The sequence below is a fragment of the Electrona antarctica genome (genome assembly GCF_951216825.1).
Source record: "Electrona antarctica genome assembly, chromosome: 6".
Lineage (NCBI taxonomy): Eukaryota > Metazoa > Chordata > Actinopteri > Myctophiformes > Myctophidae > Electrona > Electrona antarctica.
In genome coordinates this window covers 52,327,839-52,352,627 of record NC_136811.1, presented here as the reverse complement: position 1 = coordinate 52,352,627, position 24,789 = coordinate 52,327,839, and the positions used below count along the sequence as shown (strand labels likewise).

General features: G+C 45.5%; 2 protein-coding genes across 2 annotated transcripts in view; one reads left to right on the top strand and one right to left on the bottom strand.

Moving 5' to 3' along the window:
• LOC306925142 (small conductance calcium-activated potassium channel protein 3-like) overlaps positions 1 to 19,267 on the top strand; it is a gene marked incomplete at its 5' end in the record, with an annotated part of 218,701 nt that extends 199,434 nt beyond the window's left edge. Inside the window, 4 exons of the mRNA XM_079503824.1 lie at positions 6,342 to 6,469; positions 6,852 to 6,921; positions 18,286 to 18,550; positions 19,067 to 19,267. Coding sequence (XP_079359950.1) covers positions 6,342 to 6,469; positions 6,852 to 6,921; positions 18,286 to 18,550; positions 19,067 to 19,248 — 645 coding nt within the window. The 3' untranslated portion in view covers positions 19,249 to 19,267. The remainder of the gene's footprint in view (positions 1 to 6,341; positions 6,470 to 6,851; positions 6,922 to 18,285; positions 18,551 to 19,066) is intronic.
• The window catches only part of LOC306925145 (scavenger receptor cysteine-rich domain-containing group B protein-like), a gene marked incomplete at its 3' end in the record, with an annotated part of 797,673 nt that overhangs the window by 430,542 nt on the left and 342,342 nt on the right, over positions 1 to 24,789 (bottom strand). The window lies entirely within an intron of this gene.

The window sequence follows — 24,789 nt, the reverse complement described above, 5'->3', positions numbered from 1 at the left end:
ATTCAAGTACAGTATTGGGAAAACAACAATGCGTTGATTTAAAACCGAGATGCACGTTTGTCATTTGTACTTTTGAGGAGGTCATCAATTTATACAATTTAGGCATTTAGCACACGCTCTTAATCCAGAGCAATTTACAGTCAGTAAGCAAGAACAAAACATGGTAATACATCAAATAGGCTACATAAAAATAGTCATCAAGAATCATACGTAAGCTAAGAATCTAACAGTGGAATATCTATATAATGGAACTATGCGTATACAACACTATAGAGTGCTATGTCTACAAAAATGCTATCTATAAATTACATAAGTTATACTATGGCAAGTGTTACGGGCTAATATGGAGTCTGAAGAGGTGGGTTTTCAGACTACTACTGCTACTACTACTACTACTACTACTACTACTAGTCTACTACTACTACTACAACTACTACTACTACTACTACTACTACTATTACTATTACTACTACTACTACTACTACTACTACTACTACTACTACTACTACTACTACTACTACTACCAGAGCCGGACTTACCGTTGGGCTAGGGTGGGCTGAAGCCCGGGGGCCCCCGACTAGGGGGGCCCCAAAAAAATAAAGAAATATATATATATATATATATTTTTTTTAATTATAAAATTGTAAAGTGAAATCCAATTCAAGTGAAATGTGTGTATTGTTATTGTATTTAGTTGTATTATGGTTAAACCATTGAGAGCTTCTGCCTGCCTGCCTCTCTTTTTAGGGGCCTGGGTACCCCAAAATGAAAACAAAATAGCCCAAAAAAAATTCGGCCTCGCGGCTGTGCCTCGCGGCTGTGCCTCGCGGCTGTGCAGGACGCGCGGCTCTGCCGCGCGCCCCAAGGGGGGCCCTCAAATTTGCTCCAGCCCGGGGCCCCTCAGCAAGGTAAATCCGGCTCTGACTACTACTACTACTACGGCATCAGCGACTGACACGTTGCTTCTCCTTCAATAAATGAGCTCCAGCACTGTGCAGGTCAGCAGTGTGTGGGCCGGCCCGGCACATTCTTATTATTGTATAGCACACATTTCACTTGTACTTACCAGCGTTTTCAGCATCATTTTGTGGCGTTTTCAGTACGTGGTTTCATGTGGACACACATTTCTTGAGACGATTCCGTGTGTACGGTAAACTTTCTTTTCTAAACGAGTCTGTGTGAACGTGGCCGGAGGTTGAGTACTTTGTGGGTGGGTGATTTGGACTCAGCTGTGTTGTGTGTGAGATGTGGGGGGGAGTGACTCATGGGAGCTGTCAGCAGGTTGATTGAGTGGCAGGTGTTTCCATTTGTATCTAATTAAATTCTCCTCTATATATAGTAGCGCGCTCAAGCGCTGTACCTGGGGTCTGGGCCTTAAAGGAGCACTACCATTTTCAACCTACAGTATCTTCAATAATGTGTTCATTCATCCATCCATCCATCCATGTTCAACCGCTTATCCGTAGTCTGGTCGCAGGGGCAACAGCTCCACCAGAGAGCTCAAGACTTCCCTCTCCAGAGCAACATTAGTAACTTCGTCCTGGGGGATACCGAGGCGTTCCAAGGCAAGTTTAGAGATATAATCCCTCCATCTCATCCTTGGTCTGCCCCGGGGTCTCCTCCCAGTGGGACGTGCATCGAGGACCTCCTTAGGGAGACGCCCGAGAGGCATCCTAACCAGATGCCCGAACCACCTAAGCTGGCTCCTTTCCAGGCGAAGAAGCAGCGACTCTACTCCGAGTCTCTCTCGTGTGACTGAACTTCTCACCCTATCTCTAAGGGAGATGCCAGCTACCCTCATTTCGGCCGCTTGTATCCGCAACCTTATTCTGTCGGTCATGACCCAAACTTCATGACCATAGGTGAGGGTATAGAATTTGTTCTCCTCACTAATGCATGAACTTTATAATAATGACACTGTTGGTGTCTACTCGCTCAGAGGAGGTCTGTGTACAGTTCAGAAACCTGACTACCAGTGACATCGTCGGTAGGCAGCTTTGGTCCGGTCATACAAGATTTAAACAACTAAGTAGGCTACTGTGTCTGTGACAATGGGTATACGACAGGTGATATTCTCCTTAGAGTCTGCCTCTGGGGCGGGAGGTTATGTAATAAGGGCCTTTCTCAGCCCCACCCCTCTCCCATTGTTTATATTGTGTTTAGTTTCCAAGATGGCCGCAGCACCAGGAGGGGGTGGGGCGGGGCGGAGGTGAGATCCCAATTTATATTGTTAAATCAATGTTAATTTAACTTATTGTGTACAAATGGACCCGTTAGTGTCCATTTGGTTCCATCTCCACATATCAGCCCTTCCATTTGGTTCCATTTGATACAGACCCATAAGGGTCCATTTGGTTCCAAACTATCATTTAGGTGGGGACCCCCTGGAACTCCCTCAAGGACCCCTGGGGGGTCCCCGGACCCCACTTTGGGAACCACTGGCCAGATTGGTCATTGCTGCGAGAGGCAAGCATGTGAGCGGCAGCCAATACGCAACAAAATGGGAACGGTGCACCAGCGCCGGGCAGCAAAAATAAATGAATAAATATAGACAGGCCACTTCATTCCCCAATTACATTCAGACCCCCTCGCTCTCCGACGCCTATGCTGGAGGCTATTATAGCTGCTGGGTGCCTTCATGCTCTCAGAGGGATAATTGTCCTTTGTTTAGCTCCGCACAGCTTCACTTTGAAGCCTTTCATTCAATCGCTGTCCTCCAGCTGATTTGTCACGGTCTCCCTGCTCGCTGTAATGACACATACAGGTATCAGCCCTACGGGGTGATATCTGCCTGCTGTAATGACACATATCAGCCCTGTGGGGTTATATCTGCCTGCTGTAATGACACGTCAAGTCACCAATGATGTATTTGTATGGCACGTGACTGCCATACATGACCGAATGAATATGCGTCGCGAATACAAGCGGCCGAAATGAGTTTTCTTCGACGGGTGGCTGGCATCTCCCTTGGAGATAGGGTGAGAAGGTCAGTCACAACAACAGACTCGGAGTAGAACCGCTGCTCCTTCACCTGGAAAGGAGCCAGCCAACACATCGACTCACTGGCCTTGGAACGTCTCGGGATCCCCCAGGAGGAAGTCACAAATGTTGCTCTGGAGAGGAAAGTCTGGAGCACTCTGGTGGAGCTGTTTCCCCTGTTGACTACGGATAAGCGGTTGAAGATGGATGCATGGATGACTGCCCAGCCCTTCTGGCATCTGACAGAATTGCCAGACTGTCCATTCCGGGCCTGAATGACAGAAAGACCCATAGTTGTTTATAAATTACAGGAAGATCATATATAAACAAACAAGTGATACACCCATTTTCTTTAAAAATATGAACCAGTCAACTGGAACACATGTCATACAAGTCAAGTGAAACACACAGTAGAGAAGTGATAATTGTGGAAGTGCATTGTACATTTGACCGTTTTAAGTGCCGACGTCTTAAAGATGGAGTGCCGTGATTTTTTTCTACCCTTAAACATGATCATCAGGTGTTATAGTTATATAAGGAGGTATACTTTTTTCAAAAAAGTGTACAGTATTTGTTAAAATTATGATTTTATGTGGACACACAAACTCTGATGCTGGCATTCAAAGCAACCAAAGGTATGGCTCCCCCATATCTTGCAAGCATGATTGAACCCTACAAACCCTCCCGCGCACTCAGATCAGCCAACGCAGGAAAGCTGGAAGTACCCTCACTAAAAACGCCGGGACAACGCTCCACACGTCCCAAACTCTTCTCCCTTCTGGCCCCAAAACTGTGGAATGCACTCCCCGTTGCAATCAGAACTGCAGCATCACTCCCAATCTTCCGCCGTAGTCTGAAGACCCACCTTTTCAGACTCCATCATGGCCCATAGCACTTATCCTACCCCCTTAGATAGCACTTTTTAGACTTAGATAGCATTTGAAACAGACTTATAGCATGTCTTGTAGACAGCACAATAATTGCATTGTATGTAGTCATAGCACATCATAGTACATATGTATAGCATAGTATAGTATATATGTATATTTAATATGTATAGTGTCATTATATAGATATGTTCTAGTTACGTTCTTAGCTTACGCATGTTTCTTGATAAATGCATTTTATATATGTGATGTATTCCCATACTTTTGTTCTTGCCTAATGTAAGTCGCTCTGGATTAAGAGCGTCTGCTAAATGCCTAAATTGTAAATTGTAAATTGTACACTCACCAGTTCATTAGGTATGCGTGAGTTTAACCTTAGCACCACCCACCTAATCCAGTCCCTCCGCCTCCTCCTTTAAGACCACCCACTTGTCCTAGTCCCTCCCCCTCCTTATAAAAGGACATGCAGCCCATGGCTCTGCCCTTTTGTTTACAAAATGACAAATTGGTGTCTGTAATGTAACAAAAACTCATGTTTTTGTGAATGTTAGAAGTGAACACTTCCCATATTTCTGAGATATCGGATAAGCACCATTATGCACTTATACTGCCACCATCCATGTATAGGCCTATAATCCATGCATCCATACCATATGAGATCTGTTTTTTCTGATTTTTTGTAATCATTTATTTATTTCCTCCAATTATATTGACCCTATTGTCACAATCAGCTCAGCTCATCATCCAATTAAATCATAGTTTAACAGCAGAAACAATTAGTTTTATAGATCATTTAGCATGAATAATTTGCCAATATATTGTAGGCTATTGATTTCCTCCAGCTAAGCACCCTGGAATTGAAACTGTCCTTTATTGACACAAAACACTTGCACTGCCCTAGGCACATGATGCTCTGGACAGAAGACTCTCCACTCGTCTATTGCTCTGATCAAACTCAATTTACAACATGAATGTTTCTTCTGACTGCATTGAGTTTCAGCAAAAGTCGCCAGATTTAAAGAAACAAGCGGCCAGGTCCACGGAAATAAGTCACAGAAATTGCCTTGAATATTTATGAAAACAACACCAATCCTTTTAACAACATATTAATCTGAGGGTCCTTCACATGAACCATTGGTCAAGTCAACCACATCTCCCCTGAAAGTTACTTATATGAAAACAAGTCCAAGTCGCATAGTCCATAGCCAGACATGGCAACATGTCTGGCTACAACACTTCCAGCGCGACACAACAGATACTTCTAATTCTTGACTTTACAGCCTTGTATAAGTATTAGGATCTACATATTGACTACAACAGCCAACAAGAATGCACACTGTGACACTACACTCTGTATCAAAGCCCAGCCACTGTGATTATAAAAGAAACAACCTACTCCTTGAGAACAGCAAGAGCAACTACAGCAGAGCAGGTAGGCTATAAGGCTGGTTTGTTGTGGTTTCCTTGATTAATCCTGAGGACCCGACATGAACATTTACTTGCTTCCAATTATCTAACGAAAAACAGTCTGTTCTGCTGTGAACTGGTAATGTGTGAAATGACTGTTTGAAAATCTGCCACACAGTTAGGGTTAGGCACAGAGCAGCAAACTGGCTGTGCCGTTCAGTTCACACGTGTATGTGGCAGGCAGCTCCGCCCACAGAGGTTGTCGTATTTAAAAAAATATATAGAGGGGGAGGTGCGTGTGTGCGTGCAATAGTAATACGTCACACTATCAGTGTTTATATCATTGGCCCGTTTGACTGTCAAGGGTTCAGCCTCCAGGAAGAAACCCTAAATACAAAGTTATTACACTATTGCACATAAAAACGACTCCAGGGTGTCTAATGAAGTACTGTCACCTCATAGACACATGAAAAACTGGAAAAATACAAAAATTGTGGCACTCCATCTTTAAGGATTCTATTTTACACCGGCCTGGGAACGCCTGGACCCCAAGGGGGAAGTGGATGATGTTGCTCAGGAGAGGGAGCACTGAAAATCTCTGTTGGAACTGTTACCCCTGCAACCAGATTCCGGATAAGCGGTTGAAGATGGATGAATGGATGGATGGTTAAAAATGTAAACCGCTGGTGTTATATGTTTATATGTTTATATGAAGCCTCGCTAATGTCCATAGATTGGTTGTGAGAGACCTGCAGATTTCAGGAAGTCTGTTCAGTGTCTGCCTGTGATAAATTGACAGTTGCCACATACGGAGGAGACGATGCTTCTGATTGTTGAGTTCCCCAAGTCTGTGCATCTGCCTCTGTTTGTGTTCAAGCATTTCTTGTGAAACATGAACGCAAATACAGATGTTACATTTGTGTGTGTGTGCACGTGCGTGTGCCCCCGTGTGTGTGTGTGTGTGTGTGTGTGTGCGTGTGTGTGTGCGTGTGTGTGTGTGCGTGCGTGCGTGCGTGCGTGCGTGCGTGCGTGCGTGCGTGTGTGTGTGCGTGCGTGCGTGTGTTTCAGATAAAGAACGCAGCTGCTAACGTCCTCCGAGAGACGTGGTTGATCTACAAACACACCAAGCTGATGAAGAGGCTGGATCACTCCCGTGTACGAAAACACCAGAGGAAGTTCCTCCAGGCAATACACCAGTAAGACACGCACGCACGCACGCACGCACGCACGCACGCACGCACGCACGCACGCACGCACGCACGCACGCACGCACGCACGTGTCTAATCCTAACACTAACCCCAACCTGAATGTTGTGCTAATTGTAAATGTAACGTTACATTTGTTTTAACCATAAAACAATAGTTTTAGTTTTCTTGTGAGGTACCAGAACAATGGTTGTACTTTGAGTATCGTAATGGCAAACAACACAGGCACGCACTCAAGGTAGCCATGGTGACTTGTAAAGATAAACTCTCTGGTGTGTGTGTGTGTGTGTGTGTGTGTGTGTGTGTGTGTGTGTGTGTGTGTGTGTGTGTGTGTGTGTGTGTGTGCGTGTGCGTGTGCGTGTGCTTGCGCAGGCTGCGAAGTGTGAAGATGGAACAGAGGAAACTCAGTGACCAGGCCAACACACTGGTGGATCTTTCCAAGGTAACACGCACGCACGCACGCACGCACGCACGCACGCACGCACGCACGCACGCACGCACGCACGCACGCACGCACGCACGCACGCACGCACGCACGCACGCACGCACGCACGCACGCACGCACGCACGCACGCACGCACGCACGCACGCACGCACGCACACACACACACACACACACACACACACACACACACACACACACACACACACACACAACCACGTAATCACTATAATTCGCCGGCCACTGGCATATAAGCACTCTCTGCGGCTATAGTACCTCCACTGGAGGAGCCGGGGAGCCTGTCGTGGTCATAGAAAATTGTTGAGACTAATTTAGAAACCTGTGAACATCAATTTCCCGCCTCAGAAGATTACACTTCTTGAGAAAGCTTTCTTTATTCCGACGACTCCTGTTCAGCATATTAAGTCTAGTCTAGACCAGGGGTTCTCAACCCGTGGGTCGCGACCCCTCGGGGGGTCGCCAAATTATTTTAGGGGGTCGCCAAATTATTTTGGGGGGTCCCCAAATTATTAAAAAAAAAAAAAAAAAAAAAAGATTTATTTTTACATTTTATTTTCACTTTTTTTCAAAAATAGCAGACCTACAAGCTCGTAGCGCGCCACTCGGTGGCGCGCTACGAGCTTGTAGATCTGCTATTTTTCAATAGCTAAATTATAACAATGCTTAAAACACCAAAAGGGGTTCCCGCCCAAAATGGTTTAAGGTTATTGTAGCAGTCAATTTATATTGGGGGTCAGGAGGGGGCGGGGCGGGGGTCCCGAGACGTTGCCAAAGCATTTCCGGGGGTCCCCGGCCAAAAACGTTGAGAAGCCCTGGTCTAGACAGAGGGAAGTGAAGGGAGGACTCATGACTCATGACTCCAATACCCCAAACCTAGACGGTTGAAACGTTGCAAAATTGTTAACACTTTGACGTCATAGCCCGCGGAACCCGCATTTTAATCAAATATCCAACGCTGCCGACATTGTTTTATTACCTTTGGAGCATACGCTGAAGTATTTGCAGCTTTCAACCACGAAAATCCGGTAAAAAATGGTCGTTCGTCTTGTTATGATCAGACGAGCCAGCGGCCATGACAATGCGAAACGAAACCAAAGTGCAGAGCAAGTTGTAGTCCAAACAAACCCCCCCCGTCCACTTGAATTGGGCTCAATTTCCCAGAAGCCCTAGCAGCCCAGATGATGACTTGATTTCCGGTTTCGTCATCATAACGCGACAGCCTCGTCATCAGGTCCCGGATAAATGCGCTGTTTCTTTTTAATTATTTTAAAACAGAGAATTAAACGCATTAAACAAATAGCGGGAATAGCGTATTATGCAGCGGCGGAACACTGGATCAAACAATTAGCGGCACTAGAACTGTTTTAAATAAAGTAAGTCTCGGAGCTCTACAAACTGGTGTGCGGATGTTCTTCCTCTTCTTTGATGTTGGCCTCGATGCCTGACATCCAGCGCCTGGCCTGAATGTATAGGCATTGAGATGTGCACACAATCTTTCTCTGTCACCAATTTCACCGTCCCACCACCATGGAGTGGTGAGTGTGGAGTGTGAGTGATCGAGTGGCCGAGATTTTGTGTATTGGAATTTGGGCTCTAGGGACGTAAATTGGGCATCATCACACTCTGATGATGTGGTGAAGAAGAGGAGCAGCCATGTTTCATCTGATGCATGTTTCTCTTCTATGGTTTCTGCGGCAGCAGGAAGAAAGGCCAAACTCGCATGCGATCAAAACGTGCGATACTATGGGTTCTACAGTAAAGTACAATAGAGCACGCACACCCACTCTCATTCTGGTCAGGTATAACATACAACTTTATGTTATACTTCAGCTATTGAAAAATAGCAGATCTACAAGCTCATAGCGCGGCACTGTGCTACGAGCTTATATGCTATTTTAGAAAAATAGCGAAAATGTGGCGCAAATCTTTGAATATATATTCTTTCAGAGCAAAAGTTTTTAACTCAAATCTTTGCTTCTAGGGGGGGGGGGGGGGGGGGGGTCCCTGGAACAACATATTTTCAGATGGGGGTCGGCGGCCAAATACATATATATTTCTGGGGGTCTTTGACATGAAAATGTTTGAGAACTGAGAAAACTGTCAGGATTTAGATGACATTTGTAGAAAGCCAGGTGCCTGCAGGCCGAGGTACTAACAATTAGGGATGGAGATCGTTGTTTTTTATTGATAGCGAGCAACTTATCGAACAGGCTTATCGAGCCGGGTTCTTATCAAGCATTATTATTTTGTGGAAAGACGGGAGACGACAATACATTCTGAACAGAACCAGTGTCTTTTACTATAGGGTGTACCAAAACTCCTGGAGGGGGCGTCAACATAATGTGTCACGTGGTAGCGGCCGCCATACTTGCTGGCTTGTCTGGTTTGTTTACATTGAGCGACTATCCAGTGTGCTTGTATACGTTCTTTTTTTAAACTGACCTCACAATGGTGCAGACTTGCTCAGTAAATAAGTGCCACAGCAGGTCACGTCGAGGAAATGAGCCAGAAAACGGAATTAGATGTTCAGCTTTCCAGCATGGAGACAGCATCAAGGAACCCAGATTGACAAGTTTACAAAAAGACGTAGAATGGCTTGGATCGGCGCACAGGCGCAGAGACATAACGTTCAACAAAGTATTTAAGCACAGCCGTGTTTGTTCACAACATTTTCCTTGTCCTTGTAATGTATTTGGGCCCGACGTTCTTTCTATCCATCCTGGTGTTGGTTCACTATGTTGTCGCCAAGAACGAGCTCAATATTTACAAAAACATACCACCGTAACTCTATTCTGAGTGATGTGGGCTAGGATTTAATGCCCACGAGAGGGCCGTCCCTAGCTTTTCAGACACCGCCCTCCTCTTGGTGACGTACACGTTTTCACACGCTATAGGGCCTTCAAGGCAATTTACCCTTTTACTTTTAGAAAATTATATATATATATATATATATATATATATATATATATTTTAAATTTTTATCCCATGATTTTGCAACCCATTTGTTCACCCAGTGTCAATTATCTAATGTAATCATGGGCGCTACACTTCCTCTATCAACCTGGGGAGAGCAACGGACTGACCTCATGCTTCCTTCTATGCATGAGGAGACCAAGCTGCTTCTTTTCACCTGACAGGGGGGTGAACAAATAATAAGAGAGAAGTAGCCTATAGAGCGTCGCAGTCCCGCCCCCTACCATGGCCCAGGAAATTATTCTCTGTTCATTTTCCTCATAGACATTTCAGAAAGTATTTATTTAATGACGTTTACGCCGCGGACAAAGCCAACTCTTGTCGTGACAAATCATGACAACAAACACAATTTTTCGGGCCAAACAAAGAATTAGAAAGTAGAAAAAAACGGCAGGTTACACTTTTGTTGTTGTTTTTCTTCTATGTAATTCTTTTTTTGGTCCAAAATATTGTGTGTGTTGTCATGATTTGTCACGACTCGAGTTGGCTTCGTACGACGCTTAAAAGGTCTTTAAATAAATACTTTTTGAAATGTCTATGGGAAAAATGCATTGTGATTCATTTCCTGGGCCATGGTAGGGGGCGGGACTGTGACGCTCTATATTGAGGAGATGGAGCATGCTTCCCATCAGTGGCGTGCACAGACATTTAGAGGGGCAGGTGCTCAAGTTAAAAAAGGGCACCTTGTGCAGCGCGTGGAACCGGCCGGTTGCCTTAATCCATTTTGGGCGGGAACCCCTTTTGGTGTTAGCATTATGTTATGCTTTAGCTATTGAAAAATAGCAGATCTACAAGCTCATAGCGCGCCACCGAGTGGCGCGCTATGAGCTTGTAGGTCTGCTATTTTTGAAAAATCAAAAAAAAAAGAGAAAAAAAAGTTTTTGTTTCTTTTTTTTTCAAAAGGGCACATTGCCAAAAGGGCAGGGGGTGCTCTAGCACCCCCTAGTGTCTATCTGTGCACGCCACTGCTTCCCATGCCAGCCAGTCAGCCAGCCACCACTGATCCATCCATGATGACACTGTGCTGGCTGGCAACAAGCTGTTCTGGGGACACAGACGCCGCAAACAAGAGGACAGACTTGGAAGTCATCGGCACACGTGTAGATTAAAGGGATTAAGTGAAAGGATTCGGGTGCAGAGGATCCACTCAGAGCAGCTTTTCCATACAGAGAACACAAAGGGACGAGGCTTAAAGAAATAGTTCAGGAAAGAAATGACTTGCTTGCACACGCACGCATACCCGGTGTTGTTGAAGAACGAAGAACGTGTGCGCACGCGCGCGCGCGTGTGTGTGTGTGTGTGTGTGTGTGTGTGTGTGTGCGTGTGTGCGTGTGCGTGTGTGTGTGTGCATGTGTGTGTGCATGTGTGTGTGCATGTGTGTGCGTGCTTGATGAAAGCAGAGAACATTACCTCAGCTTTCCACTGTTTCCAGGCTGACCTGCCTGTTGCCGTGGTTTTGTGTCTCCTAGCAACCAGGACGAGTGTTAAAGGCAGAGAGAGAGAGAGAGAGAGAGAGAGAGAGAGAGAGAGAGATAGTTGGTGTTTCGCTTCCTGTGTGGGTGTTTGGGTGAGAGTGTGTGTGCGTGTGCGTGTGTGTGTGCGCGCGTGCGTGCGTGCGTGCGTGCGTGCGTGCGTGCGTGCGTGCGTGCGTGCGTGCGTGCGTGCGTGCGTGCGTGCGTGCGTGCGTGCGTGCGTGCGTTTGTGCTTGTGTGTGAGCTTGTAGATCAGCACATTATTTTGGCTTTAGGCTTATGGTTAAGAAAAGAAAAAGTGTGTGCGTGTAAAAAGCAAGCAAGTGTGACTATCTGAAAGGGAGCGGAGAGAGAGAGAGAGAGAGAGAGAGAGAGAGAGAGAGAGAGAGAGAGAGAGAGAGAGAGAGAGAGAGAGAGAGAGAGAGAGAACGAGAGAACGAGACAGAGAACGAGAGAGATCGAGATAGTTAAGGTCTGCAGGGTCCTGTCTTGCGTTCCATATACATGTTTTCAATATTTCCATCTCAATTGGCCACTTGTGAGTTCACCATGGTTACAGAGGCCAATCACAGCGCAGCGGGGACTCTCCCCCCCCCCCCCCCCCCCACCCCCCCACCTCTGTTCTGTTCTGTCTCTCCTCTCAATGTGGTAAAACACCCACGTAAGAGGGTTTCCTTCACTACTCTCCCTCAGGCTTTCTCCCTCCCTCTCTAACTCTAACTCTCTCTCTCTCTCTCTCTCTCTCTCTCTCTCTCTCTGTGCGCGTGTGTGCGCGTGTGCACGTGTGCGTGCGTGTGTCAGATCATTAATCACACAAATGACCGGGCAGGCCTATAATAGACGGTAAATGCGGCTTGGCGTAATAAAACATTTATAATTCCATAACGACGTTCCCCCCCCCCGCCATTAGCACATAACAGATGTTTGTTATACTGTAGGGTCTATGCGACGTTGACTTGGATATCAGTTCATCACCAGTCATCGTAACGATTTATTACGTCACATTTTTTCCATGCGATCACATATGTGACCAGATTTGACTGAGAGACTGCCATCGCGCAAATTCCAGCTTTTCACCAGAGGAGAAAAACGTTTTATTTGTATTTATTTTCCAAAATGCGTTTATAGCACAGGCAGACTCTTCACATACTAGAGCATGTCTGAAATAAGTGTCAGAGCTGAAATCGACATGTAAATATGAAATAAATGCTTAAACATGTAGCTAGGTGTAATGTTAGAGACCACAGAAGTGAACCTTTCAAGCCTGTTTTCTCAACTCGCTGTTTTCTGCAAGACATTACTCTATAAGCCATTTATCTCCAAAACTGGTGGGTCAAACTGAACAACCAATATGTCAATTTGAAGCTATGATTCCCTGCTTTCATATGACCAGATAAAACGAAAATTCAAAAAAATCCAATGGCAGTCCCTCAGTCAAATTTAGTCACATATGGTCGCGTTGCCATATGGCTTATTATTTGTTGCTGTCGGGGCAGAAACCATATTTCAACTTGTAATTCTGTTGTTTCTTCATCATACACGCACGCACACGACTATATAGTGAAAATATCAATATACAAATATCAATATACAAGCACACATGTGTGGTTGATTGTGGATCGGCTGTTTTCGCTATCTTAAAATATTTAGAAAGTAACGATTTAAAAAAAAAGTTTTGGACATACAAGGTCTCCAGCATGTAGTTACGTAAAACTCGCTATAAGTGTTAAATAAACAGTGCTAAATTGCTATGTATTGCTATTGCTAATAGAGTGTCTGTTCGGTAACAGTGTTAAACAGCTCTATATTGTGACAGTAATCATTGCTATAGAGTGTTTGTTCGGTAACAGTGTTAAACAGCTCTATATTGTGACAGTAATCATTGCTATAGAGTGTTTGTTCGGTAACAGTGTTAAACAGCTCTATATTGTGACAGTAATCATTGCTATAGAGTGTTTGTTCGGTAACAGTGTTAAACAGCTCTATATTGTGACAGTAATCATTGCTATAGAGTGTTTGTTCGGTAACAGTGTTAAACAGCTCTATATTGTGACAGTAATCATTGCTATAGAGTGTTTGTTCGGTAACAGTGTTAAACAGCTCTATATTGTGACAGTAATCATTGCTATAGAGTGTTTGTTCGGTAACAGTGTTAAACAGCTCTATATTGTGACAGTAATCATTGCTATAGAGTGTTTGTTCGGTAACAGTGTTAAACAGCTCTATATTGTGACAGTAATCATTGCTATAGAGTGTCTGTTCGGTAACAGTGTTAAATAGCTCTATATTGTGACAGTAATCATTGCTATAGAGTGTTTGTTCAGTAACAGTGTTAAATAGCTCTATATTGTGACAGTAATCATTGCTATAGAGTGTCTGTTCAGTAACAGTGTTAAATAGCTTGGTATTGTGACAGTAATCATTGCTATAGAGTGTCTGTTCAGTAACAGTGTTAAATAGCTTGGTATTGTGACAGTAATCATTGCTATAGAGTGTTTGTTCGGTAACAGTGTTAAATAGCTCTATATTGTGACAGTAATCATTGCTATAGAGTGTTTGTTCGGTAACAGTGTTAAATAGCTCGGTATTGTGACAGTAGCTATTGCTGTAGAGTGTCTGTTAGTAACAGGGGATCTCCCCTGTCTAGTCAACAACAGAACATGCATTATTCAGTGCAGGATGCCTGAAAAATAGCTTGACTAATGCTGGTTATTTAGTTAGGACCCATTACAGTGGTGTTCGATACGAACTTAACCGGGATGTGGAAACCTTCAATGAAAAGCTCTATAATTTGCTTGGCCAGATATTCCGTCCTATCCAACTGACTCAGGCCAAAGATATTAGAAGATATTCTGCCCCCTTAAGTCTCTGACTGTAATCCTTTTATACTTTTTAGTTATATGTGTGTCATAATGACAATGCTATCCAATCGCATATGACGATGACACACGTGTACATCCCTATATGGGGTTCCCACATCAATCCGATGTCAGCATTGGATATTTCCATTATCTCCACATATGGGCCATAAATCATCATCATATGTGGAGATCCAAGTGACAGCCTTTTCTCCCCATATATGGAGATCCATTTGAGAGCCTTCGCAACAATGCCAATTTAGTCCAATCAGTGGGAGGGGAGTGTAGAGAGAACTGTTGCAGCAGCATGGAGCACAGCATGGAGTCAACAGAGGAGGTTGAAAAGAAGATCAAAGCTGGCAATATACAACACAAGAGCAAAGCAAAGAGGAATCGCACATTATTACTGCCGCAAATGGATCGAACATAATTCAAGTCGTAGACACTCACAAATGTCTACGACAAGCAAGTCAAACATTTCAGCAAAGTAGGGGGCACGGTGGCGCAGTCGGTAGCACTGTCACTGTCACTGTCACCTCACAGCTCACAGCTAGAAGGTCCTGGGTTCCATCCCAGCCCGGGACGTTGTGTTCTCTCCAACACGCCATCAGCGCCCATACCTGAGGTGGGGTTGGCAAAAAGGCCTTTCTGTGTGGACTTTACATGTTCTCCCCGTGTAGGGTATAGGCACCCTCACAAAATAGCATGCAGTAATTCTGGTCTCTATACTGCCTCCCCTGCCAGGGGGGTTACGTGGGATATGCTGGTTTGACTACTGAGTACCTAACTGAATGAAACTCTTGTCAAACTGTTTACAGATGTTAGATTTCCTTCTTGTGTAAGTCATCTGATGGGTCTTTACTTTTCCTGGTTGACTTAAAGTCTTGCTATACTGTTGATGGCTGCAAGGTGTTGACTTGTCAGTGTTTCCATGTTCCTCGCTGGTTACACAGCTGGTGGTGATTTGCTGACAGGCTGCCGAGCGGATCTGTCCATTCGTCATTTTGCAGTAGAGGTCGCGGCTCCACTTCACGTGTCTAAAGAGAGTTGCCAAGGCAGCATGTCCACTTAGAACAAGAGAACTGAGTCGGGAAATATTGGGCGTGTCGTCAAAGCTGCTGCTATGGATTGTGATGAAGACGGAGTTGCAGGTTCTGCTTGGGCTGGAAAATTGGTCTTTATACTCTCTCTATCTCCTTATGTGGTCTTTGTGTCAGAACTCGTCATAAGGACATTGGTCTCAGTGGGATGAAGTAAAAGTCTAAAGTATGTTTATCCTTTTGGCCTCTATAGAGCGTCGCAGTCCCGCCCCCTTTCAAGACGACGACAGGCCCAGGAAATCATTTCGCATGCATTAGACAAAGATCTGTAAGCCTCGATCAAAGCCAACTTGTTGTCATGACAAATCATGACAAAACAAACGCAATGTTTTGGGCCGAACACATAATTAGAAAGAAGAAAAAAAGGGCAGGTTAACAAACTTCTTTTGTTTTTTTTCTTCTTTGTTATTATTTGTTCGGCCCAAAATATTGTGTTTGTTGTCATAATGGTAAATGGTGCATTTATATAGCGCCTTTATTCAAGGCGCTTTACATAGATTGTGCATTACATTCACCCATTCACACGCACATTCTTACACCGATGGCGGCGGAAACCGTACAAGGCACCAACCAGCACATCGGGAGCAATTAGGGGTTCAGTGTCTTGCTCAAGGACACTTCAACACTAACTCTGGGGGAGCCGGGGTTCGAACTGGCAACCTTGCGGTTACCATCCAGCCACTCTACCCCTGAGCCACCGATCCGAGTTGGCTTTGTTCGAGGCTTACAGATCTTTAAATAAATACTTAAATGTTTATGGGAAAAATACATGGGGAATTATTATTGAAGTGGAAGTCTGCAATATATTAATACCGTATAAAGGCACCTTACAAAACTTATTTCAGAGATTCAAATGTTTTTTTTCAGACATTCAGAAAATAAATTCAGAGATTCAAAACCTTTATTTTAATTTTGAAATAATGGCAGTATCCTGGTTCCATAGGCCAGGGGTTCTCAACGTTTTTTGGCTGGGGACCCCCAAAATGCTTTGGCCATGTCTCACGACCCCCGCCCCGCCCCCCCAGCCCCACCACCAATACAAATTAACCGCTACATTAACCTTAATAAATAATAGAGAAAAGTCATCATAAATAAATTACTGAAACCAGATATAATCATTAACGGAAGTTTATGCATGCACTATGTGTACCATGTAAACTCTAAATTTCCATTTTCCAGCCATTCAGTTGCAACCCAAAGTTGCTACTCGCAAGCAGTGAACCCAGCCCTCTGTGTCGCTGTCCATAGTGCTGAAACGGACATTTCTCACGCTCTCATTCACTCTTTCAATGTTTATATGAAGTAAGCCCGATTGCACAGCAGCCATATTGGAAAGAAATTGGACCCCTTCCTTACTATATAAGGTCTGTGTATAGTAACACACACACTCACACACATGCACGCACGCATGCATGTGCGTGTTCGTGCGTGTGCATGTGTGCTTCATTGTTTGTGTACAGCTGTACATGGTGTTTTATTAACACCATCGGGGCCCAGGACGGAGATCATCGTCAAGTTCAAGTTCATGGTCAAGTGCCCCAGACGGAGATTGATAAACGGGACGGAGATTAATGATATCAAAACCGATCGCATCGCTCCACAGCCTAGGAGCGCTTGTTGCCCAATCCTCGGTGTTGCACAACAGTGACACGTCATCGAAAATGTTCCCTGTCTGTTTAGTGGACGAAAACGAAAATCTTAAAACGTTCATAACTCACGATCTAAATCATCCCGTCTAATTCTGAAAAAAGATCCTGTGTTAGACGGCACTCCGCGGTCGCGATAGATTTATTCTTACATCCCGTTGTTGTCAATCGACTCTAGAGTGGTGTGGCTATTGTTAGCTGCTACACAGACATTCACATCAACTTCCGGTGCCCTGGTAAAAGTGGTCCGGGCGCTATAAATGATGGGCACATTTTATTAATGGATTAAATAGGTCCGGGCCCTCAAGGTGTTAATTTACAAGGCCCTGTGTGGCAAGCTCACATTGTATCCATCTTCATTTTAACACAATCAGCACCGGGATTTCTTTAAAAATCACACCTGTGTGAACTGAGTGGTGTAAGGTCTTATATAGACTGATCCGCTGTGGTCTGACGTAATGTCTGACGTAATGAAATCACACCCGTGTGAACTGGGTGACCATAGCAACCATGCTCATTTTTTTTGGTACGGACAGACACGTAAACTAACAAAGCCAGTTGTAGGAGTGGTTTACACCACTCAAAAATAGAAGCTCGGTGCCGGGAAGATATGGCCGCTTTGCCTCTGTAAGCCCCCCCCCCCCCCCCCCCCCCCCCCCCTTCCGTTCCGGACAAAAACCAGGAGAAATAGTTTTGCTTGCTTACCTCGCTATCATTACGATAAAGTCGCTGAATAATCCCTGGCTTCATATTTTGAACGAGAGGCATGTTGAAGTCAGAAATGAAGAGCTTAGTATATTGTACAATAATTGGCACCCTCACTTTTCTGTCCATGGCTCAGCCAATCAAATCATAGCTATGGGGTACACACACACACAAAGCTGGGCATAGGAGGGGCTAGCACCCCTCAAAAACTTAAACTAACACTAAATCTAATAAAAAAACTACATTAGCATTATCAAAAAAATAAAAACTAACAAAACTATACTTAAAAAACGAACTGACTTAAAAACAATCACACTCGTGTGAAGTGAGGGGTGCTCTTATCATCATACATCATTATACATCACATTCCGTGCTCAACCAATCAAATCATCACATTCCGTGCTCAACCAATCAAATCATCACATTCCGTGCTCAACCAATCAAATCATCACATTCCGTGCTCAACCAATCAAATCATCACATTCCGTGCTGCAAACACAACCACGGCTCATTCACAGAAACACACAAAGCGCCAAAAAAAACCAAATCACAAACAAACTATTCTAACCTTGGTCCATCCGTTCTCCAGATGCAGAGTGTGATGTACGAGCTGATGTCGGAGCTGAACGACCGCAGCGAGGACCTGGAGAGACAGATGCTGTCGCTGGAGACGCGCGTGGAGCAGCTCACCGCCGGCTTCACGGCGCTGCCGCACCACCTGTCCGCCACGCTGAGCACGCAGCACGCCGCCCTGGTGCACCTGCTCCGCCAGAGGGACACCACCTGCCGTGAGAGGGACACTACCTGCCATGGAGCCACCCCTTCCACTGCGCTGGTGCCCCTCTCCACGGCCAGTACGTTTTTTTTTAACTTAAACCTGACAGGACTAAATCCTGACAGTATACTATGTTTCTAAGGAACCGGTTAGAATAAGTTGGCTTGGACTCCTCATGCATTGAAGAAAGCATGAGGTCAGTCTGTTGCTCTCCCCAGGTTGGCAGAGGAAGTGTAGCGCCCAGGATTACAATAGACAATTATTGACACTGGGTGACAAAATTGGATTACAGAATTGAAGTGAGGGTCGCTCTTATCATCATAAATCATCACATTCCGGCCAATCACAATTGGCCCTCACTTTTTATCCTCAATACGTACTTTGCTCAGCCAATCAAATCATCTCTATAATTCACAGAAACACACAAAGCTGGGCATAGGAGGGGCTATAGCACCCCTAAAAAAAAAAAAAAAAAAACCCACTGCCAATGATGTGTAACATGTTGTGTTGTCCCCCAACTTTCCACCGCGGTTATTAAATACATTCTTATGCATTCTCATGTAAAAGTAATGTCTCTTTCCACCGCTGTCCACAGCTCCACTGCCGGGGCCTCTACCCCAGGGGAGCGTGGCGTTCCCCGTGCCCCCCACGGCCCAGGGAGCCACCACCACCACCACCACACAGGGACCCCCGGCCATGGCCCTCGAGTCCCCTCACAGCCTCAGCCCCGAGGCAGCCAGCCCGCAGGACACCACTCCCAGTCCCAACAGCTGCTGAACACCTAGACAAGGAGGTCGACTGGCGTGGCCCGGGAGGGAGGAAGGAGACGGACAAAAAGAGGATTTAGGCCCGTCCTATTGGAGAGAAAGAGAGAGAGAGGAGAGAGAGAGATAGAGAGAGAGAGAGAGAGAGAGAGAGAGAGAGAGAGAGAGAGAGAGAGAGAGAGAGAGACGCGAAGGTCACAGGCGTGGGAAGAACTCTGAGCTCCAACTAGGAAACCAAATGAGCCGTTAGCGCTTAAGCTAACACTGGCGCGCTTCAACAGAATAACCCAGGGGATAAGGATGAGAGAGAGAGAGAGAGAGAGAGAGAGAGAGAGAGAGAGAGAGAGAGAGAGAGAGAGGGGGGGGAGGTAGAGACACAGGGCAAACAGATGAAAGGAGGGAGAAATTATGGGGGTGGAGGAGAGAGACCGAGAGAGCAGGGGATGAAAGAGAGAAGAAAGGGCGATTTGAACTCTGTTCTGGAGAAGAGAATACAATAGAGTAGAAGGCAGGAGAGGAGGGGAGGGGAGGGGAGGGGAGGAGAGGAGGGGAGGGGAGGGGAGGGGAGGAGAGGAGGGGAGGGGAGGGGAGAGGAGAGGAGAGGAGAGGAGAGGAGAGGAGAGGAGAGGAGAGGAGAGGAGAGGAGAGGAGAGGAGAGGAGAGGTCTGCTAAAATTAGCAGGGCATGAAAGAGAGGCTGAAGATGAGAGGACGATCACAGGGGAGGGGGGGACAGACGGATGGAAACGGAGAGACTCAGGGACGAGAGAGAGAGAGAGAGAGAGAGAGAGAGAGAGAGAGAGAGAGAGAGAGAGAGAGAGAGTGAGAGTGAGAGTGAGAGTGAGAGAGAGAGAGAGAGAGAGAGAGAGAGAGAGAGAGAGAGAGAGAGCATCCCTGACAAGAAGGAAAGAAGGATTAGTAGAAGGGACGGAGAGAATTGGAGCTGTGAAGAGAAACGAGTGAAGGGGCAGAGCAGAGGATGAGGAAGATAAACGAGTGAGTCGGGGGAGTAAAAAAAGACCTCTCATTCTACTGGACATCCTGCTCTCTCTCTCGCTCTCGCTCTCTCTCTCTCTCTCTCTCTCCCCCCTCCATCAGGAACTATTGACTGTCTTTTAATCTTTATGATGTATTTTCTATCTGAACACTAATTGTGTCAGCGAGCATCCCTTTAAAAACGAAGGGTCGATCAATGCGACCACCATACTACACACTAGTGGCACACACACACACACACACACACACACACACGCGCACACGCACATGCACACGCACACGCACACGCCCGCACATGCACACGCACACACGCGCGCGCGCATTGAATACACCCTCTTTCCAAAGCAAGGCCCACTTTATTCTACACTACACAACGTCGATGCACTAGATGTCCAGTAGGAGACACTATTTCGCTTAATACTGCCAAGCACTCTGTGCACTGCACACTGACACACGCACTGTCTCCCGTAAAAAAAAGACCAGTTCCTGCTTTGAGCGGCAAGTGTCGACCGACCAGCGTTCACGCTGCCTGCGATTCGCTAACGTTGCCAAAAAAACAAAACAAAAAAAACACACCCGTGTGAAGTGAGGGGCGCTCTTATCAGTTTGACACTGGGATTGAATAATCGTGAGCTCCATCTCCCTGCCTAGTTTTCACTAACCTGCAGTACCACCGCGCCGACATCATCGTTCAGTTTCATGATAATCCGCCGTAACCCATTTTGGACTGAGGTCGATAAAAAAAAGGCTTCTAAATCCTAAATTTTTTTCTGAAAAACACATGTTTCTATGTCAGTGGTGCTCAACCTTTTTCATGCCAAGGACCCCCAGAATTATCTCTATTGGGCCACGGACCCCCATCTCAAAATATGTAGTTCCAGGGACCCCCAGAAGCAAATATTTTCGTTAAAAATGTTCGCTCTGAAATATATATTCAATGATTTGTGCCACATTTTCACGATTTTTCAAAAATAGCAGACCTACAAGCCCGTAGCGCGAGCTTGTAGATCTGCTATTTTTCAATAGCTAAATTATAACATGTTTAAAACACCAAAAGGGGTTCCTGCCCAAAATGGGTTAAAATGGTCTGATGGCTTGTCTTAGTGTTGAGAAAGTGGCGATCAACGACACAGAGCGGAGGAGGAGCGCGCCACCGCCGCCAGAACCCGTTGCAAAGCCAGTGCGACGGATGTTTTTTCCCCGATGACGTCATCATACTGTGTCACCTGTCCCACTCTGTCCGGTGGAAACCCTTAAAACGTCTTAAAGTCCCAGCGGCACTTCCGCTTGACTTCCTCCTCCCGCTGGAGACAGGTCGCTCCAACGAAGTGCAGCGACCAATGAGGCATCTAGATTTAATATCTTGGTCGCGAGCATCTTCCCGACCAATCACAGTACGCTAGGGCATTAAGCAACTAGTCGACTAGTTTACTAGTTTACTAGTCGACTAGTAAATCCACTAGTCGACCTTGTTGGTACTAGTTGATAAGAAAAAGGGAAAAAAAAGTTTATTTTTTTATTTTTTCCCCCGGTTTTGTATGCCTCAAGATCAGGTAGATTATAGTTATAGTCACCAATGTACACAGTTTTTAAATGTACAAATATTTATTAAAAAAAAAAAAACTTTCATTTGTTTGGCAGAGGTACCGTCATTTGTCGTTTTTAACGTCACTTTCTCCACGCGACGTGTCGGGCCAACACGTGCCGCTCAAATCATGAATTGGTCTCAACACACTGACACACACACTGTCTCCTTTTACGCTGAATTCACACCAGCAGCGGTACTTTTTGCTGCCGCGTTCCGAGGTAAACGTCAAGGTTTAACGCATCGGCTATGGTTGTCGTTCCGCAGCGGCAGGAAGCCGGGAACCGGTAACCTTTTAAAAAGGCGATGGCGCAAAGTTGAGAAAAGTTTAACTTTGACACTGCCGCTGTGTGGCGAGACGGCGAGCGGCAGCCAACCAGAAATGAAACTGAAATAAATAGACATGGAGTAGGCGTGTGCACACTTGACACCACTTGGGACGGATAAGCTGAATTCCAATACCCAAAATCTCGGACACTCGCTCACTCACACTCGGTCACTCCAGCATGGCGGTGTTACCGTGAAATTGGTGACCTGCTGAAATAGGTGAAAATCGTGTAGACATCCGTCAGTGTCCAAACGTAAATCACTATTTATTTATTAGCAGTCTAACCTAGTGGTATTTAGGCCACGTATTAAAGACCTCCATGTAAGTTCACAAGATGGTCACCAAGTTCACTGTAACACTGCCATGCCTGAGTGACCGAGTGTAGGCCTATTCATAGTCTGGATTTTCGGTGGTGAGGTGACCACCGCTCCGGTGAGCTGAAATAATGTTGAGCGGTGGTGAGTAAAATCAGAGAGAAGGGCTGGAGCGGTGGCGGTGGTTTGCTCTTCACCGCGGCTCGTGACGTCATGTTGTACTTCGGTGGTCACCTCACCACCGAAAATCCAGACTATGTATGAGCCTTGTGAGGGGCCGAGATTTTGGGTATTGGAACTTTTGCTATAGAAACAGAACCCGGGTCTCCCGCGTGGAAAGCCAACATCTGAACCACTAGCCTCAAGGGGAATTCCTCCTTATTATTTTGTGTTTTGGTCATCAGAGACGTCAAGCAACATCTCCAGGTTCTGGAGAAATAGCCCAAAAACGTTATGTGCACCCCTGCCTATAACTTACAGGAATTTACAAACAAACTGCCAGAGACGAATATCGGGTGTGTGTCATGGTCTGACGTCAGGCTGAATATGGGGTGTGTGTCATGGTCTGACGTCAGGCTGAATATGGGGTGTGTGTCATGGTCTGACGTCAGGCTGCTGATGTTGATGCGGCTTTGTACAGCGGAGCTCTCGCTGGACCACAACAAAGCGTGCAAACCGGCCAAATTGCAACAAAACGTGGGGATGTGACGTTCCAAAGTTTCAGAGAGCCTGCCGTTGGCGCTCCAGTGAAACATCAGTGAATTGTCCCAAGCGTTTGTCACGGACACAGCGGGGGGTCTGCCAAGTGTGAAATGGTGCCAGGAGCTAATTGGTCTATTTTCATACCAGGCAAAGCAGGCATGACAAAGGGGTGGGGGGGAATCTTTTAAAGAAATGTTCAGGAAAAGGGAAGATAAATTCAAAGAGGTTAGATGTCATGTCTGTAGCGGTTGAAATGGCTGCGGCTGCTAGTGTGAATTCGGCGTTACTTTTAAGACCTTTTTAAATAGCCTGTGGAGCTGAGACGGTATTACAGTCCAAGCCTGCTAACGACACTCGCTCGTTGTATGACTGCGTCGAACCGGACCACGACCGTTTTTCAAGCTTACGAATGCGAACGCGATGCGAGTAAGAGTGATGTCGCCTAAGTAAACGCAGATCTCCGGTGTCTTGGCGTGAATCCGCATCATCATAGATTGTTGATACTGCCGAACTTTCAACACAGTTAGTTGTATACAGTCATAATTCAGGATGGCGATACAGGATCAGTGCATGCAGGGTTTAATCCATATTTAATCAATCTCTTTCATATTGTACAGGACCTACTAAGGTATGGCAAAAAACAAAACAAAAAAAACAGTGAAAACGTTCGATCGTCGACAAAACGAATACGCTCATTCTCACTCAAACACAAACTGTAGCAAATAATACAATCTATTTATATGAGACATTTTTTTGTAAAACAAACTTTACAAAGTGCTTTAACAACCACACTGAGAGGAAAAAACTAAAAAGTATGAAAACAAACCTTGCGATTTAAAGGTATCTTCAGTGATCTCACTTAATTCAAATATCACTTTTTTCTTTTTTTGTGATAATCCTCCCTAAATCCTATAGTGTGTGCTGACAATATAAGGAGTTACTCCCTGTCCCCAGTTCATCCCTGGGGTCAAAAAAGCTTAGGTTTCGTTTTTGGCTAGAGGGCCCATCCTTCATCCAATCAGGATAGAGAGGGGCCTTCCTCCAATCATGATCGTGCGGAGGCGGGCCTTGTTGTGCGTGCTGTTGGCCTGTCGTGTGTGTCCCCCACTGTAGCGTGTGTGCATGTGCACATCTTGTTACCGGGGCGGACCGGGGGGTTTTCCAAATCACCCAAATCACTGAATGTTCCTTTAATTTTGACCAGTGGTTCTCAAAGTGGGGTCCAGGGACCCTCAGGGTTCCAAAATGGACCCTTTACAGGTCTGTAAATGGACCCTTTACAGGTCTGTAAATGGACCCTTTACAGACCTGTAAATGGACCCTTTACAGGTCTGTAAATGGACCCTTGACAGACCTGTAAATGGACCCTTGACAGGTCTGTAAATGGACCGTTTATAGGTCTGTAAATGGACCCTTTACAGGTCTGTAAATGGACCCTTTACAGGTCTGTAAATGGACCCTTTACAGGTCTGTAAATGGACCGTTTATAGGTCTGTAAATGGACCCTTTACAGGTCTGTAAATGGACCCTTTACAGGTCTGTAAATGGGAGAGTTGTGGGGCCTTTGAAATCAGTGGTGGAAAAAGTACTCACATTTTGAGTGAAAGCATCACTAGTTCTGCAATATAGA